The sequence below is a fragment of the Corvus kubaryi genome, unplaced genomic scaffold, assembly GCF_017639235.1.
Source record: "Corvus kubaryi isolate FWS band 111438036 unplaced genomic scaffold, C.kubaryi_AGA036_p1.0 37354, whole genome shotgun sequence".
NCBI classification, from domain to species: domain Eukaryota; kingdom Metazoa; phylum Chordata; class Aves; order Passeriformes; family Corvidae; genus Corvus; species Corvus kubaryi.
Window position 1 is genome coordinate 7,740,881 of NW_024581116.1, and position 19,596 is coordinate 7,760,476.

Here is a 19,596-nt window from a genome sequence, read left to right on the forward strand (position 1 = left end):
AGTTACCCACCAAATGCAATTTCATTGACAACAAACCGTTTGTATTGTTTATGTGCACTGTAGTGTAGAATTAGGTCACCTTGTGGTGCTCCTATTGTGTTCTGTTCAATATTCAGAATCAAACAGATTCTTTTTCCTCAGGGCACTAGAGATGCTGAAACAGATGGACCTGAGAAAGGAGATCAGAAAGGCAAGGCTTCTCCATTTGAGGAGGACAAAAACAGAGATCTTAAACAAGGAGATGATGAGGATGTTACTAAAATAAATGGCAGAGGTTTGCCAAATGGAATGGATGCCGATTGCAAAGATTTTAAGTAAGCTTTTAACTGTTTCTCAAGAAGACGAGCATGTCTCTTAAGGGCATTATTACAATTCTGGTTTGTGTGTCAGCTTTAAACATTACCCAGCAGCAGACTGATTCTTCCCCCCTCAAGTCCTCCCTTTCCCACCGTGCCACATGTTTCTTAGGATGTCATTATTGTGTGTGTCACTTCTCATGAGACAAATTCATCTGAACATACTAATTATTAAAAGTAAACGGGTGCCTTCTGAATGTCGTGAATTAAAGAGGGATGAAAACTTTAACCCTTTTTATGTCACACTAAATTTCTTTCTCTCTCCGCTTCTTTTTAATACTCTAACTTTTGCATCTGAGTGTTCTTGTAGAGAGTAAGTCCTACAGAATTTTAACTTTTCCTTCGGAGTTTGCTAGTGGATGCCACAGCCTAACACAACTAATCATTTCCCCATAAGTCTTTATAGAAACCATATCTTTGACTAAGGTGGAACAATGTATTTTCCTGTTCATATAGTTAAATGTCACCTATGGAATGGTGTTGTGGTTTGGTTGTGTGTCGTAGGGATAAAAAGACTGGACCAAGCTCAAGCTTTTGAACAGTGAACTCTAACATGACAGCACAGCCAATCTGGTTTGTTTTTTTTTTTTAATACTAAACTGCATTTTAAATTGGGTATTTTTTAAGGGCTAATCTTTCTTTTTTGAATAACTGTGATGCATTTGTAAATGTCATATAGAAGAATTAAAAACATAGAGAACTAGAGTGCTGCTCATAAATTTGTATTAATGTGATAAACATGACCAGATAGTTGTGGTTTCCTTAGTTCATTATTGAACAAGTATATTAAAATGCATGTTTGAATCCCATACGCAAGTGTTTCCTACCCTTTAAAAAATGTGTTTACCTGAGGGTAAGGAGGGATTCTTCAAGTCTGTTTTTCAAGAGGTATCATTGAAAATAATGTAATACCAAGCATACCAGAGAGCTCACATTGGCTCCTTTCAGATGATTGCTGCAATGCACACAATAAACTGAGTTCCCTTCAATGTTACACATCAAAAGTACAGAATAACTTGTGTCCTGCTTTTCTTCACCAGTATCTATTTCAATTTTGAAATAGGTGTTTGTAAAGTACCTTCTGTATTATTTAAAGAGAGAAGTTACTAAAAAATACACAAATGCAAAAAAGCATCCAAAGCCAGTAAACCTCTCAAAAAAAAAAATAAGGCCTTCTAAATGAAATGGGCCATATAAAGTGGTGGTATAGATCCCTCCAAAAAGAGGTTTATAATTGAAGTATTGACACAACTTTAACTATAGCAACAGAACAGCACCAATATAAGGAGCAACCTGTATTAGTTAATCATAAGTATTAACAAACAAACTTCATCCTGTCCTCCTCCTTGTATTTTTATTGTACTTGTAGCGTTTTTAAACTAAAGTATGTACTGAAATAACTGCCTTTTTTCCTTTTGTTCTTCACTTTGTTGATGCTGTATTTAACTTGGGAAAAATAGGAAATATTAACTGGCTTTAAACTCAAGTTTTGGAGCAAGACATGTTTGCTTGCTAGGATGCTTAGATGGTAAGCTAGTATGTTACAGACAATTGTCATGAGGTTGCTTGTTACATTAAAAAAACCTCTAGTCAAAAAACTCCTACTTTCTTTGAAATATTTTGTCCAGGGTAATAAATCATACAGTGTTGCTGCAATAAACTCCCTAAAAGGCTGATTTCTAGCTGTACAGACCTAAGTGTTGGTATCAGCCATTACGTAAGTACTAGTAGATTTCTTTGCATTAGTCGTGTGCTTCAGTGAGGAGCAGATACTTTGGCTTTGGAGCCCCGAAGAGGAAGGAGAACAGGTAGTACTGAGTCTGTGTCTCTGACGTAGAATTACAGTGAACTGGTCTGGCACTGTACTGCTGGAATAAACATAAGGTTCTTCCTTTGGTATTTGAGCCCAGTTTTCACAAGTAAAGCAAACTTAATTAGAAGTTTTACATTTCCTGATAAACAATATATAATCATAAAGTTCTGCCAACACAATAATGTTAGAGGATTGTAGATTTTCTCACACAACTATTTCCTAGTAATTAACTTACATTTTTGCCAGTAAAACTCAATAGCCTAAACAGTATGGCCTCCCACAGAAGGTGGGGTACCACACCAAATTAAGGTAACCTAAATCTAACCAAATACAGTGTTGGGAATCTCTTTAGGATGTGACACTGTTGATATCTGCCTTCATGTGTTTGCCTGTAGGTGTTTATAGGTGCACAAAAAGTCCCCTGTATTCAGTGGGAATATGATTAATACTGCCAGTCAGATGAGAGAGCAATTCAGCTTTTATATGTAATAATGTCTCTATGATATTGTATATTCTATTCAGGATTATATGAGAAACACTTTTTTCCCCACCAATCATCACTGTAGTATAGTCTATTAAATGAGTTGTGTAGGAAATTAAATGTTTTACTCATGTGCTAAACGAGGCGGTTATTAGTTCATTTTACTCAAGGTAAAAATATATTGTTTGCTTTTCAGATGTGAAAAATGGTTACTATATTGTATGTTTGTCCTTTCCAGTTGAAATTTTGCTGTGTCTTTCTGTTCTTTGGCATGAAATGTCCTTAGCCATTTCTTTTTTTTTTTTTAATTTCTCTTCAGTACGTTTCACATCACTCCCAAAATACAATAGACATCCCAGAATTCACAGGTGACCACAATTCACTCCATTTGACTCAAAACAGCCTCACAGATGAGTTTGTTTTTCTCACAAGTGATTTGAAGAGCTGCATAGTCAGTCTTAAACGTTAAAAAAAAAAAAAAAAAAGCTTTAGAGTTAAATGCATCCTTTTCCTTGAGCCATCAATGCATGCTGGTTGAAAATGTTAAAATGAGTCTGTCACTTCCCTTTGTAAAGTCGCTTGAGTTCAGAGCTGCTTTTAAAGTAGAAATGCTGTACTCTGTCCATGGACAGCTTTATTTAAGACTGAAGAGTGTATGTTGAATTTGTTTTCAACAGTCGTACCCCTGGAAGTCGACAAGCCTCTCCAACAGAAGTAGCTGAACGCCTGGGCCCCAATCCCAGCACCACAGAAGGGTTAGGTCCACTTCCCAATCCTACAGCCCACAAGCCTTTGGTAGAAGAATTTTCAAATCCAGAAAATCAGAATCTAGATGCCATGGAACAAGTTGGTCTTGATTCTCTACAGTTTGACTATCCTGGCAATCAGGTACAAATGGACTCTTCAGGAGCTACTGTAGGACTTTTTGACTACAATTCTCAGCAGCAGGTTAGTAATGGACTGTGGCAAACTGATCCTTTAAGTTGTTGATTATCCTTTTGATAATCAGTCATTTCAACATACAGTGCATTGAATATTATTTTGTCTGTGACTTAGTCAAGGGCAAATAACTGTATAATTAATCTAGAAGAATATTGTTGCATAATTTTCTAGTTTAGTAACTTGCTATTACAGAAGCTTGGTTTGAATTTTTATTTTTTTTTTTTGGTAAACAAATCCAAGTATATTATAGCCCTGACTTTTGAAAACTGAAATGCCTTTGTTTTTGGGTTTTTTTTCCAACAGCTTTTCCAGAGGACTAATGCTCTGACTGTTCAGCAGTTGACAGCAGCCCAGCAGCAGCAATATGCGCTGGCTGCAGCTCAGCAGCCGCACATAGGTGAGGTTTCTGTACAGTACAGCAAGTGTCCCTGGCAAAAGGGGGTGTGTTGCTTTGATAGAATCCTATCCATTTACCCACAGTCTTCTCACTCAGATAGGTACTGATCACTTGGCCCGTTGTAGTGGTTCTCATGAAAACTGCTCAGAAAGGCTGCCTATGACTGTACTGTCCTTAGAGGAGGTTTTCTGTTGTAAATTTTCCCCTTTGAGCAGTTTTATTTCTTTTATACAAAGAAATAAAACTTATATTTGCTTCTGTAGCATAGTAGTTGAATTTTGATGGGAGTAAAAGTTAAAAATGTTTACTGCTATAAGCAGTAATAGAAACACTAGCTTTATATACTAAAAACCAATATGCAATTCTAAGATTCTATTGCAGTTTAGTATTTTTAGTAATCCAGTTAAAAACCACTGTAGAGTAGAATTTTGAAATCATACTGTTGTGTTGATTAAGTTTTAATTTTTCCTTGTTAATGGCACCATTTAAGCAGCTCTTTCTTCTTGCAGGTACCTTTGTGATAGAGCTAATTCTTTAGCAGGCATTTTTTCAGTCCGTTTAGTTCAATGAGTTAGTTAAATGAATAAAGTTCCTCGTGTGCTGCAACTCAACAAGGAGGCTTTATTTCGTGACAACAAGTTTATCTTCCACTGTGGGGAAGCTGTCGGTGTTTAGGGGAGGGAGGTTGGAACACACATGGAAGCAATTCCTTGTTTAAGGAAGGGAGATAGTCAGGGTTTAAAGATTTCCACCCTCTCCAGTTCCACTGGGCTATTGACATGTGTGCACTAATCTCTTTCCTCTGTGAGAAAAAAAGGGTTCTCAGGATCAGAAGGGCAGGCAGAAGTCGGAAGCATCTCCAGTGGCTTGTGTCTGTGCTCTCCTGCTAATAAGTTTTCCCACCAGCTTGTTTAGGTAGGTCATCAGGGCTGCTCAGACAGGGATCAGCAACCCGTAGTTGGGACTGAAAAGTGGGAGCTCATCACTGTTACGTAGCTGATGAGTACAGGCTGAGAGCTGTTTGTGTGAGTCCACAGGTCCTGTCTTTGACTTCTAAACTGCAGAGAAGCCCCTACTTCGTGTGAAGTGCTGACTGAGTAGTCAGCTGAATTTTTCCTCTTTAAAATGCAGACTCTTCTGATGTGCATATTAATAGAAATTTATCAAGAAATTTTTGGAAGGAGGGATATAGTTTGATGTGCATTGCTTGCTGCAGCAGTTGCTGACTCAGTGTTGGATAAAGTAAGTGAACCCGACTGATGGGGGAAACTCTGGATAGCGATGCTTTGTTTGCCTGAGTTTCTGCAGTTGGCTCTTTCCATTACAATTCCTCTATCAAATTAGGATTCTTGGAAGTAAAATTAGTATCTCATAAGTGGCTTTTTAAAAGCTAGGTATCAGACTTAAACTAGCTGGTTGAATTTTTTCTTAATTGTCAGTGAAGAGAGGCTTTTGTCTCTAGCAGGTGGTTCATTTCATCTGGCTGATTCACTTCAGACACTGGATGACTTGTCTGCTGCAGATGTTGTTGCAAGATTAGTGTAACTTTCAGATAGTTAGGAGTTGGGCAAGTTAAATTCCACTTTGAATAATCCCTTCTGTATAAGGGTGGATAGACACATACGAGATAAATCTCCTTGGAGTCTGTAGATCCAAAAAAACAAAGCTGTTAGGCCTTGGGATTACTAAGAAAGAACTGGTGAGAAGACATAGAAGTGTTTGTTTCTGTAATTATGCACCTACTGTTAAAAGCTTCCAAAGTACAAGCAGTTCTGATTTTAACAGATAGGCTATGTGATTTGGGTGGTGTGAATATGATGGTGCTTGCTAAGAATGTTGGCTGTAATGAAACTCTGTTTGTTACTGCAGCAGGCGTATTCTCCGCAGGCTTGGCCCCAGCTGCTTTTGTGCCAAACCCATATATTATCAGCGCTGCTCCTCCAGGGACTGACCCGTACACCGCAGCTGGATTAGCTGCAGCAGCTACCCTAGCAGGTAACTGGACACTAGAAAGTGTCTGTCTTGATAATTCAACTGAATGAAAAGAGAAAAAAAGTTAAATCTGTCCTGTTTATTCTCTGCAAATGTAGTTCTAGTAAGGAGAGACTGGCGGGAAAATGAATATTGCCATTTTGAAAGTTTTTACTAAAATAGAAAGAATTTCAGTTTGTTATATATGGATTCTGAGTTTCTGTTGCTACTGGACTTTCATATACAAAAATTAGAGCTTTTTTTCTGTTCTAAAAGTGTTTATCCTTGAAAAGGTGCACCTGACATTAATAGTATGTATTATTTTTGAAAGATGAGACAGCTAACCTTTCCTTGTATGTTTTTTATTCAGTGCATTAATTTTCTAATTCCAGGTTTTCTCATTCCCAGTGGGCATGAGAATAAAGATGGTCTCCAGCATGCTAAAAGGCCCAGCCAACAGAGAAACTCCAAGCCCAGTAAAAACTCTTTAAAAAGCTCTTAGATATCACTGAAAAAACATGACTGAGTATTCAAGTCCCAGCTAGTGCTCAGACTTGAGCATAACATTTTAAAAAAACCCTTTTGTTTCCACCTCTTGGTTTCACGGGGAAGGCAGTAGAAAAAACTAAAAGACATGCACCTAATGTGTTAGAGGTGCAATGCCATGATACAGAGAGATTATTCTTCTACAGGTTCTTCATCAATAGACTGGAAGAGCTAAGTGCACCCACTTTGAAGGGCGTCATGTATGTGCAGGGAGGCAAAGGCAATAGTTGTGTTTATTAAGCAAGGGCATCATACAGAAAGGAGGAATCACAGATGATCGAAGTCTCAGTACATCACTATCAGGAGGATAAATTTTGTTCATTCTGTGATGTTCTGAAATTATCTTTTCTTCCAGCCATGAAAACTGATTTTGAGTGTTCTTTGGTACACAGACTCTGAATGCTTTATGGTTTTTCTTTGTCATCTGAGTCTCACAAGGGTATTCATTTTTTCATAGAGGAGATATGACTTGGTGTGAATTTTTAAAATTAACCTGTATGTATTCATGTTTCATTTTAGCTAGTATGGGAATTCTTTCTTTTTAACTGATTTCTCTTCTGACACTGAGAAGATGGATCAATGAGGGATGCTGCAAACAGTATTTTAAGCAGCTGCACTAGATGGAATAATCATGCTTTCTGGTTTTAGGTCCTGCTGTGGTTCCTCCTCAGTATTATGGTGTTCCGTGGGGAGTGTATCCAGCCAATTTATTCCAGCAGCAAGCTGCAGCAGCAAATACCACAGCAAATCAGCAAGCAGCTTCCCAGGCACAGCAGGGACAGCAACCGGTACGTACAGCATGAAAAGCAGAGGTGCCTTACCTTAACATTTCAGTGTGTAAGGGTCAGCTGCTAGAAAATTTTACGTCATTCAGATGTTGCATTTTATCATATAATAAATGAATATTAAAAACTCTCAATTTTCTTAGTGATTGACACTGTCTTACACCATGTTAAAGTTATTTTACAGTCTCGTTTCTTAAAGCAATAAGCATTAAAAATGGTTCCTTTCATTCAGGTTGCTGTGCTGTTGTGTGTGTGTGTAGGTAATGCTTCCTGTGTACTAAATTATTGTAAAGTTTAATCTAGAAAACTGACATATGGGAATGAAAAGATAATTGGTAATTTTAGGAGGATACTGTTTCTTTTAAGCTTGGGAAGAAATTGATTGTGTTTTTATAAATTAGCTGGAAAATTGAATGTTACACATTTTTATCTCTTCAAAAATTAGGGGAAAAAAGTAAGGAAATAAAGCTATTATCAGTAGTTTTGTTGCTTCATAGGGAGGAAGGATTGCCCAGTTTATTTTTCTGTGACATTAATTGTATTGCCGCATCACCATGTGCCATATGGTATTTTTGCTTTGGTAAAGCAAGAGTGAGCAATTGTTACAAGAACTTGTTGAAATTTCCATTTCTTTAAGTAATTTTAAAAAAATGATAATTTTCTATTGTTACTCTGGATGCATTTTTAAACTATTTTATGATCTTTCAGTATAAGTAAATGGCAATTTTGACAAAGGAAAACACCAAATTTTACAATAACTTTACACTTGAATTAATGTAAATATTTCAAATCTTTTACCAGCAATATGGTTAGTTTCAATGCCATTCTTAGAAATGTAATACAAAAAGTCTGAGTTACCATGTAAGTCCAGAGGTTTCATCACTGTTTTTATATTCCGGTGGATATTTCTTCCTACTGATTGTTTTTATCAGTGACCTGCATTGGTAACTGAATGTATATCGTCTCTGCAGTGTCTTTTTGTTTTCTCTATAAAATTAATATCCGATTTATGCAGATTACATACGCAATTCTATGTGGGAGTATATTGTGAATTGTATTTCTTCCTTATTTTGGACCTGATAAAGTTGATTTTAACCAAGAGAAATAGAGTAGTTGCAAGAATTTAGATTGCTTTTCAATCAGATTCCCGGAGATTCGTTCTCAGAACATAGTAAAATATGCCTCTGTTGCATGGTGATGGAGTGTTATGTGAATGTTTAAAACTTAGTGGGTGCATTATTTACAGCACTGTTGGCAGTGGAGTGTTAGTTATTTAGGCAAGTTACTACAAGTGCTGAAACACTCAGATTTACATAATTCAACTGCCTGGAAGTAATGTAAGCAAATGTGTTTATCAAGGAAGGTCAGGTGTTCAGTTAATAAATAATGCAGGTTGTAAAATGTATCACTCTTACATATTTTCTTCCTTCCTTTATACTCATTACCATTGATGGAACAAAGGAGTCCTGCTGTCCAGAGCAGGGCAGGTACTTTATGGTCACGTTTGTCAGCAAAATAGTATATACCTTTTATTCTTTGTATGTGTATATCCTTGAAACCAACAAGGTGTAGTATTCCCGAAATGAAAATCGGGGCTATGAGGCATCAAATACTCAAAGCAACTGTTCTAGACCTTTGTTAGCACATAATAGATTGGCTTCCTTACCTTTTAAGGAAGGGGTGTTGTGTCGGCCTTTTGCAGGTCCTGCGAGCTGGAGCAACTCAGCGCCCGCTCACTCCCAACCAGGGGCAGCAAGGGCAGCAGGCAGAGTCACTTGCAGCAGCTGCAGCAGCAAATCCAGCTTTGGCTTTTGGTCAGGGTCTTGCTACAGGCATGCCAGGTATGTATGTTATGAGTGGATTACAAGACTCACTGAAGGTAACAATATTGTATTTGTACTTGAGCCATCTTTTTCCGAGGCTGGTCATATATGAAGGCCCAGTAGTGCCTGGCATTTGCTTGCCCTTCATGGACCGGGACTGCGTGCAAGCGATAGGGAACATGTTGGAGGAGAGGGTCACAGTACATTTGTTCGATGGACAGGTTGATTCTGGCAATAGACTCCCTTCAGATCTTGCATGTCTTGTTCAATCTCATTTCTCCATCACTGCAGACACATCTGAACCAGGTTCAGCTCTTCGTCGGAGACCACGTGAGGAGCTGGACGTTCAGACAGTTCTGCTGGTGAAACAGGAGGCTGGACCTCCATACTGGAGTTTTGCTGCTGCGAAGAATTTGCCACAAAGAATGCTTCATCTTCAATCCTAGTATCGGTCCTTTCTTGTATGCCGTTTGGCTGTGAAAGCACGTCCAAAACATGAGGCTTGGCTTGGGAGTGCAGGAGTGTTGTTTGAGAGCTCTGAGCAGAGGAAACAGCCACAGCTGGCTTTGTAGCAATGAACTCGAGCATGTACTGCAGCATGTCAGGCACCGGAAAGCAGGCTGGGCCAGAGCCATATTCCATGTACCTTTCCAGTTCCTGTTGCAGAGTCACCATTTTCTCCTTCAATCTCTTAATTTCCTCTCTTTTCGTCTGAATAAGATCTTTATTGCAGTAGCGGTACCTGTCCATATATACAGTCTGGGGAAACTCTAGCTTGGTGTGAATTTTCTCTGGCTGTCCTAGTGACTGATTGAACTTAAATCGGGAGAGTTCAAAGATCAAAACTGGTGGGAGTTTTGTAAACCAGTGCTTGTGTCCGTATTTCACTGACTGAGAGATTCTGTTGCTTCATCCATCTCTCCCTCCACCATGGCTCCTTCTAAGCACTCATTCAAGTTCTGGTAACCATTTACCTGAAGGGGATACTGAGCAAAGGTCTGTCTTGGTTTGAAAGACAGGTGTCTGCTAAGGAAGGCAGAAGCCTCCTTTGGAATGGAAAATGTAACCCCCTTTCCTCCAAATTATAATTTTGGAATTAAGGGGACTTTCAGGCAAAGATATGAGAAATAGGAATAACAGTTTTTTACATATATATATGTGTGTATATATATAAAACAAGTCAAACAAACAACAATAACTATGGCAGTAACAGCAAACAGAACCACAAACCCAGTCCCAGCCTTCTCGGCTGTCGGGCCCTTTCCCCTCGGGTGCAGTTCCGCTCGCAGCCGGCAGGGGCGCTGGCGGCTCCCGGTGAGCAGGGCAGGTGCGATGGTTCCCCCGTGGCTGCAGGGGGCGCTCCGGAGCGAGCTCGGGGAGCACACGGCACTGGTGCCCTGGGATCCCGGGAAGGGATGGAAGAAAAGCTTCGCAAACCCCCTGGGGAGCCAGTCCGGGTATCTCAGCCAATCTTGGAAGCAGCAAGCTGGAACAGCAGGAAAGTGTAGGAGATACATCAAACTCCACAGCTGCAGCGGGAACCCCGGGAGGTCTTGGTAGGCAGGGGGTGTGGAGCTACAGTGTAGCAAAGGCTCAGAGCAGTGGCAAAGGAACAGCAGGAGCAGGGCAGCCACGCCCTGGCTCCCAGCAGGGCAAAGCGGGCTCAGGGTCCCGGGGTTTTTCCCTTGAGGCACCCCAGCAGATGGTGAAAAGTCCCTCTTTTAGTGAGGTAGGGTGTTAATAAGGTCCCAGTGCAATGACCGCTCCCCCGAGCAGAGCTCCACTCATGGTGGCAGAAAGGCAGCAGGAGGCAGAACCCTGCAGTGGTGATGAATTTTCCCCACAGAGACCGCAGCCTCTCTCCCCTCTGAATGCCAAGAGAACAAGAGGGCTAGGGACTTCACCCAACCCCCTTTTCCCAGTCCAAATTTCGAGGCATCTCTGCCCTACATGAGAAAACCCCAGGTAAAAGAGAGTGGCCAGCTGGACCCCTCCCCTGAGCTGTGGCTGTATCTTCTGTCTCCCTTAAGTATCCAGTCGTTACTGTCTCATAGCTACACATATAGGGGAAAATTCCTGAAGAGGAAAAAGAAGAAAAAAAACCCAAAAAACAAAAGGAGAACTCCTAAAACCCCAACAGGTCTCAATCTTGGAAAAAGTGTTGCCCTCATGGACACCCTCAGTCAGGAAGGTCCTGTAGAAGAACTGCACCATTGGGTTTTCGAATTAGTCCCCAAAGTTCATGGCATTCACAGTGAACTGGAATGCATCCTCCAGCCAGTCCAGTAGTTTGTGTGTAAATTCACTCACGTCTTGCTGTGGTTGTTTAGCAGTTCTAAACATGTCCCTCAAGAGTTTCAGTGCTGCAGAAGGGTCTACGAACTTACACCCCCTCCCCAGCATTAATGCAAACAGACACTGAAATTCTTGCATGAACACAGTATTTCTTTTTCCAATGTGACGACGCCAACTTTCAAGCACATTCTGTGGGAGGGAGTACCCAAGGAACAGCCTTCAGAGTTCTGACAACTGAAAGAGAGACAGTATAACAGCACTAAACCAATACGTATTTCCGATGTTTTTCATTCCAACAGGCCAGTCACCTGCTGTTGTGGTTTGACGCTGTCTTAATGCCAGGCACTCACAAAAAAACACCATCTACTTATTTTCCTCTGCTATAGCTGAACAGAGGAGGGGGAATTGAAAACTTCAAGGCAAAACAGGTTCAAAACTTAAGCAGTATGAAGAGCATTTATTATTAACAGAATTAAAAGTAAAAAGGGTAATGACAGCAAACCTTCAGAACACCTTTCTTTCCCAGTCCCTCCCTCTTTCCACCGACTGCGCAAGGAAACAAAACATGAGGTTTTGGTCAGTATTTCACTTCTTAAAAATCTTTCTTCAGTATGCTTAAGGAAGAGAGTTTCTTCTGCTGTACCATGGGATCCTTCCCACGGGAGATAGTTCTCTGCAAACTTTTCTGGCATGGTTTTAACTTCCACAAGCAGCAGTCCTGCCTGAACCTGCTGCAATGTGAGTCCCTCCCATGGGCCAAGCAGTCTTCCCACAACTGCCTAGTGTGGGTCATTTTAGTCTTTTAAGGATGAGCTGTTCTAGTTTGGAAGTGAAGGCTTTCTTCTTCTATCTCTTAAAAGCAAGGGTCATCTGTGTGTTTGAGTTCCTCACTAGATTACAGCTTTTCAGCATCCACATGCTCCAGCATGAGTACTCTTCTTCACGGGCTGCGTGTGGGTCTCTGCATCCCCCCATGCACCTCATGAATTATAGGGAAACAGTTTGTTGTACTAGGGTCCTCACCACAGCTTGCAGGAGAATCTCAGCTCCGGTGTTTGGAGCACTTCCTCTTTCTCCTTTTTTTCACTGACCTTGGTGCCGCCATGTTGGTTTTTCTCACGTATCCTCACTTTTCCTTTTCCTCTGGCTTGGAAGAAAGTTGGTGTCTGTAAGTTGCAGTTGAGAGCTTGATCTCCTCTGGGCCCCACATCGGGGAATTGCTCACCATGTCTCTCGCTGCTGGCCACGTGGTCCCTGCCAGCACTGCACAGCTGGCCCCGACTGCATGGTCTTCACCAGCACCATGTGGGCAGTCCCAGCCTCAGGACGGCCCCGGCTGTATGGCCCCTGGCAGCCCCCGCTGGGATGGGCCCCGGCGGCCCCCACGGGGATAAGTCATGGCAGCTGCCTCACCATCCCTCGGGAGAAGAGAAGAGAGGGCTTCCCGCAGTTTTTCCTTTCTTAAATATGTCATCACAGAGGTGTTACGTACTTGTCTAATTGGGCTAGTAACCTGCCCATTGTCAGAGCCTACAGTGATTGGCTCTGTGCCGGACGTAGAAGTTTCGAGCAGCTTTTCTCCCGCCCCTACCAAAAACCAGGCTGTGTTAAACCAACACACCGCTATTCTCCAGTCATTCTGCCTCAGATAAGCAGTCAAAGACCTGCTGAGCCACATAGATGCTCATAAATTTATGGTATCAGAAGGGATCCATCCCAGGGTGATGAGGGAGCTGGCAGATGAGCGTGTGAAGCTGCTCTCCGTCATTATCATCAGTCCTGGCTCACTGGGGAGGTCCCAGATGACTGGAAGCTGGCCAATGTGATGCCCATCCACAAGAAGGGCCAGAAGTAGGATCCAGGAAACTCCAGGCCAGTCAGCCTGACTGCGGTACCTGGCAATGTTATGGAACAGATCATCTTGAGTGCCGTCACATGGCACCTACAGGATCGCCAGGGTATCAGACCCAGCCAGCACGGGTTTAGAAGGGGTAGGTCCTTGCTTGACCAACCTCATCTCCTTTTATAACCAGGTGACTCACCTGGCGAATGCGGGAAAGGCTGTGGATGTTGGCTATTTGGACTTCAGCAAGGCCTTTAATACTGTCCACAGTAAACTCCTGGAAAGGCTGTCAGCCCACAGCTTGGACAGGAGCACTCTTTGCTGGGTTAAGAACTGGCTGGATGGCCGGGCCCAGACAGTGCTGGTGAACGGTGCTGCATCCAGTTGGCGGCCAGTCAGTAGTGGTGTCCCTCAGGGATCTGTGCTGGGGCCAGTCCTGTTTAATACCTTCATTGATGACCTGGATGAGGGGATTGAGTCCACCATCAGTGAATTTGCAGATGGCACTAAGCTGGAAGCGTGTGTCGATCTGTTGGAAGGTAGGAGGGCTCTTCAGAGAGACCTGGAATGGTTGGATAGATGGGCAGAGTCCAATAAGATGAAGTTTAACGAGTTCCAAGTGCCAAGTCCTGCATTTTGGCCACAATAACCCCCCACAGTGCTACAGGCTGGGGACAGAGTGGCTGGACAGTGCCCAGGTGGAAAGGGACCTGGGGGTACTGGTTGACAGCTGACTGAAAATGAGCCAGCAGTGTGCCCAGGTGGCCAAAAAGGCCAATGGCATCCTGGCCTGTATCAGGAATAGTGTGGCCAGCAGGACCAGGGAAGTCATTCTTCCCCTGTACTCGGCACCGGTGAGGCCGTACTCACCAGCGTGAGTACTGTGTCCAGTTCTGGGCCCCTCAGTTCAGGAAGGAGATTGAGATGCTTGAACATGTCCAGAGAAGGGCAACAAGGCTGGTGAAGGGCTTGGAACACAATCCTTATGAGGAACAGCTGAGGGAGCTGGGGGTGTTTAGCCTGGAAAAAAGGAGACTCAGGGGTGACCTTATCACTCTCTACAACTTCCTGAAAGGTGATTGTAGTCAGATGGGGTCCGTCTCTTCTCCCAGGCAACAACTGACAGAACAAGAGGACACAGTCATAAGCTGTACCAAGGTTACGTTAGAAAAAAATTCTTCATTGAAAGAGTGATTGTGCACTGGAATCGTCTGCCCAGGGAGGTGGTGGAGTCACTGTCCCTGGATGTCTTTAAAAAAAGACTGGACATAGCACTCAGTGCCATGGTTTAGTTGATGAGGAGGTGTTAGGTCATAGGTTGGACTAGATGATCTTAAAGGTCTTTTCCAACCTAGTTCACTCTGTGATTCTGTGATATTGGTGTTACTAGGTAACATATTAACAAAGTCCTGTTACACTTATGAATTGAATTTTACAGTTTTATGGCTTTCAGTTGGTTTAAAATACTGGCACAGTATTTTTAGAGCGCAAGAAACTCCTCTAGCATTTGTTATTTGAAGCATTTTCTTTGTGTTTGCTGTTACAAATGTGTGCACAAGGAATATCTTAGATTTTTGCAAGATAATTTCATATATAATGAAGCAACTATATGCTGTCTTAAAAAGTCATGTGTTCTCTGGTTCCTCTGCAACAGGAGGTATTAAGTTTTGCTAGAACTTTTATTTGGGACATAATAATAATATCTAAAATTCAAAATTCACAATTAAGAAATTTGAAAGAAAATTATTGCTTGATCTTATCTAAAGATCACAAAACACTTGGGAACACTCCAAAGAGTGTAGCCTCAGATCCTTTTAGTGTTCATGGCTTCTGACTTCCTAAGGAATGGTTCATGTGTATGGGAGTGGTTAGCTTGAAGTTCAGCATCAATTCTAAGTGTTTGGTACAGTTACCTGAGCAAGAGCAATTTCAGCGTACTTGGCCATTCTTCAGTATGAAAGCTAAGGTTTTTACATAGTTAAGTTAGATAATGTTGATGCATTCCTTTGACGTGTACCAAGAACCAAGGTTCTCTACTTGGATGGCACCACTCTGAGATGTCCTGTAGCCTGGAGAAGTCAAGAGTGGTTTGCTGCCTGCTCTGGGGCTGCACTGTGCACTTGGCCTCCCATGAGCACATTTTATATTCCAGCTGCAGAACTGAGTGGCTATTGTGTTTTTCTCATCTATTTTCTTCTAGAAGTGCAATTTCTATTTCTTCTCATGTAGTAGTTATCTTCAGCTTTTAGCATCTTTCCCCTAAAATGAGGAATCAGCAAAGTGCTGTCCTAGCACCTGCCAAGTGGTACCTCTGCACTTCACCAAAGCAGTGGATAAGGCCTGCAAACAATGAGGCATGTGAGAGATATTAGAAGCATCTTTGCACAAGCCTCAAAGGCTTAGCTGTAACTCTTTTTTTTTTGAGAGGGGGTAGGGTGTATGTTTGTTTATAATTACTTTTTAGTTTTTACTTTGGATCTGGAGTGGTATCTTAACTCAGGAGTAGCTCTTAGAACCCCTAAAAAGGCCCCCACTCCAGGTGGATGATTGAAAGTAATACTGAGTGGTCAAATAGTTAATCGCAGTAGTGCAAGAGCCTGTCCTTTGAAGAAGGTACTTGAAGACCTTTTTTCCTCTTCCACGAGCTCCAAAAGGTTTTCTGTGAGGGTAGGAGCCTTTTTATTCAGTTTCCATTGTAGGTTGCTGCCTTATCCCATCTGATGCTGCAAGCCTGGATGGCCAGATTAGAACTTTATTCTTGTGAATATATTTCGGACTGTTCTATAATAGGAATTGTGTGCAACTGACTTCAGCCTTACCAACCACACTGTTACAGGGAATAGAGCTCAAAATATAAACAAAGACATTTATTTTTTCAGTCATCATCAGATGGGTTCGTAGTGAGTCATAGGCAGTGCTGGTGATTCCTCTTTTTAGGGTAAGAAGGATATAGGATGAGGAAATGAATACAAGCCTTTTTATGTGAGAATCTTGTTACTGGGTTTGGTGTCTGTATTTGAGAGAGGCGCTTGCATTTATAGCAAGCAAAGAGAAATAGGAACTTTTACTCTTGATTTGTCTGCCTCTGTTTTAGTTTCCTGATTTAGGATAAAGTGAGTTTTGCTCCAGAGATACCTTTTTCTATTACCTTACTATAAAATTGAGTCAAGATGAGTGAATAATATCTAGTTACCAAAATGTGATTCAGTGAATCCCAGACAGTAACCCCTGAGCAACACATGCAATGTCATAAGCAAGATTAAGAAGTGTTTCAGTGCACTGAGATGTTTTACAAGAAAGTGAAGGTCCAAATTGAGTTTCAAGCTTTTGAATATTCTTTACAGAGAGAACAGTTGTACTTTGGCTTCACTGTGAGCTAGTAAGTGAGAGTATATTGTTAAGCTTGTCCATGCTGCTGTCCTTAAATTATTTGAGCTGCTTTCTCCTTGTCACAGCCTTCGTGTTGGATGAAATTCATGTTATCCAAATTATCTGATTTTTTTTTTCAAATTTGATATTTCAAGTGCTTTTTAGTAATTATTTAGGAAGGTGTGTTCCTGTATCACTTAAGATACTTTTTTCATTCTACGTGCAGAAAGTGTCTGAAATCTAGGTTACTTTTCACATAATGTTGCTGTTAAGTCTCCTTTCAGAAAATCATAGAGTGATAGAATGGTTTGGGTTGGAAGGGGCCGTAAAGATCATCTCATTCCAACCCCTTGCCATGGATGGGGAGCCTTCCACTAGACCAGGTTTCTCAGAGCCTCATCCACCCTGGTCTTGAACGCCTCCAGGGGTGAGGTGTCAACAATCTCTCTGGGCAACCTGTTCCCCACCACCCTCACAGTAAAGAATTTGTTCCGCATATCCAATGCAAAGGTACACTCTTTCAGTTGAAAGCCATTCCCCCGTGTTCTATCACTTCATGCTGTTGTAAAAAGTCTCCAGCCTTCCTGTAGGCCCCTCTGGGTACTGGAAGGCTGATAAAAGGTAAAACTTCAGGATCTTTTTTAAAAGCATTAAATGTGAAATCCGTTTTGTATTGGAGTTATGCAATTCCATTTAAAATTGTTCCTGTCCTAATTGAGCAAGTCATTCAATAATAAAGATTCTTTAAAAACAGAGTGTTTCTGCTTGAATATATGTGTAAGAGAGAGTCAGAGGGTATTCCCAATTTCATAGTACAATCAGTATACATTGAGTATTAATAAACTGCTTAAGAATAAAACCAGTCCTCATCACAGGCAACATCTGGACTTGGCTGAATCATCCAAAGTCAGGAATGTACTTGTGACCTCAGCTGTCTAAGGAGTCACTGTGCTCAGTGGAGATCTCCCTTGTGCAGTTGCTGTACAGAGGCTGCAGAGCTGCTCAGCTTACCCTGAAAGAGATGTCTGTAACAGCTGGTCAGCCAAATCCCTCCAGAGATGCCATTGACTGCACTGACTAGGTCAGATACAATTTAGTTTTATGGAGCTGACACGGTAAAGCTGTCATGGTTCATCTGGCTTGAAGGTGAGCATGTAAAATGAGTAGTCTGGAAAAAAATCCCCATGTATAAAGCATTAAAATCATCAATTTCTATCCACTGGCATAGCGTTTTTTGGTTTTATTACCGACAGGAATTTGAAGTGTGACATTGCAGTGGGTAGTATGAAACAGAAGTCAAAATTTCATTATGGCAGGTATACAGGGAGTTACCGTATAGGCAAAGTTACAGTGGTTATAGAAAATATAAATATTTTACTGGCTGGATAGTAAGTTCTGTATTTGATTTGTGAGAGTATGTGCAGAGATAAGGCTGTGCATGTCTTCATCAGAACAAGCAAAAGCTTATAGGGGTTCAGGTTTTAGAGAAGGAGAGTTGGGGAGGGGAGAGGATGGCATTTTTAAAAGGGCAGATAATAGTGTTGGCAGTAAGAAGTGTAACATCTGCTAACTTACATTGTGTAGAGAGAAGTGACAAACTGACATACATTTAGATGTCATCACTGAGGGAAGTTGCATTACTGGGTGGATAAGGGCAACACTAAGGATGAGCTGCATAAGCCAAGAGAACAGATTTCCTCTTGTTATTTACGTATATTCAAGGTTTGTGTGATAAGAATCAGAAAGCTTTTCAGAGTCCAGTTTCTGGAGCTATTTAGAAATCATTTCAGCAAAACACCACATTGATAAACTAGATTGTTTGCTTTCACATTCCCTGCTGATACAGAGACAGTAAATGTAGATAGAGCAATTGAACTCTAAAATAAAAGGTGTGATTAGGAACTGATTAGGAAACAGTATGTTTTAGTTTTCTGACTGCATGGGAACACCACAGTGAACTTGAATGTGAAGGCACTGAAGTGAGCTTTGATAATTGTTAATTTGGAGGGGAAATTGCACAGCTACAGGGAGAGAAGATGATGTGAAAAAGGTAATAAAAACTGAAACTGGAGGAGAGGGAATTAGAGAGATCTGCCAAGTCACCACCTTATCTTTGATAAGAGAGAAGGCGGGGGAAGCTTCCAGCTTTGTGTTCACTTTTCTGGGATGAGGCACAGTTTTTGGAATAGTGCAAAGGAAGGGAAAGGAGAAGATCTAAGTTTTGCTGTGAGAGCTGTTTTTCAGTTATTTAATCTGATCTGAGATGGTCTCCCTGAAATTTTATTTTTGACATCAAAGCAAAAAATGTTATACCTTTGAGGCTGCAGATGCGCTTAGCAAGGTTTTAGCAGTTTCACAAATAGTCCTATGTTGCTTTGTTGTAGTAGAATTAAATAGAAAGCTGAGGCCTGTTTTGGTTCCGAATGTGTTTCAGAGACTGGAAACAGAGATGAACCCATCAGCTCTCATACTTTAACCTTCTGTGACAGACAATATCTGGATGCTATTGACCTAGCTTGTCATTATGTATTTTAAATGTACTGTCTGTGGGTGGATTACAGGTTCAGATAATATCAGGGAAGTATCAGGGCTTGGGCATCTTGTAGTGTAAAGAGCATGGGCAGGTTGCTTCCATTTTTTCATTTACCAGTCATACAAGTAAATTATTTTAGAAAATCTAGTATTAATGTATTAAACTGCATTAGTATTAATTTCAGGAACTTTAATTTATGCAAAGTGTAAGTTATCTCCCCTGCCCCCCTTCCAAGTATTTTGTATTGGAAAATAAGCTTCTTTATGTCGTGGGTCTGAAGTCATATAAAAAGCTGTATATTAGTTTCAGATGAGCAGAAGGGTGTAAACATAAAAGCAGTGGGTTTTTTATACAGTTATACTTACACAGTTACAGCATTATCCATGGGTTTGTGCATTTGAAGAGGGTAGGTGGACAGAGTAAATACTGATAAGTATTAGCC

General features: G+C 41.2%; 1 protein-coding gene across 8 annotated transcripts in view; it reads left to right on the forward strand.

Annotated features, from left to right (window-relative positions):
- The window catches only part of PUM2 (pumilio RNA binding family member 2), a 76,408-nt gene that overhangs the window by 31,538 nt on the left and 25,274 nt on the right, over positions 1 to 19,596 (forward strand). For 6 of the 8 annotated variants that reach the window (XM_042032889.1, XM_042032890.1, XM_042032885.1 and 3 more), the window contains 6 exons: positions 142 to 314; positions 3,328 to 3,598; positions 3,896 to 3,989; positions 5,859 to 5,984; positions 7,155 to 7,294; positions 8,994 to 9,132. In XM_042032889.1, the coding sequence (XP_041888823.1) occupies positions 142 to 314; positions 3,328 to 3,598; positions 3,896 to 3,989; positions 5,859 to 5,984; positions 7,155 to 7,294; positions 8,994 to 9,132 (943 nt within the window). The remainder of the gene's footprint in view (positions 1 to 141; positions 315 to 3,327; positions 3,599 to 3,895; positions 3,990 to 5,858; positions 5,985 to 7,154; positions 7,295 to 8,993; positions 9,133 to 19,596) is intronic. The other 2 variants (XM_042032886.1, XM_042032888.1) reach the window with 1 other exon arrangement.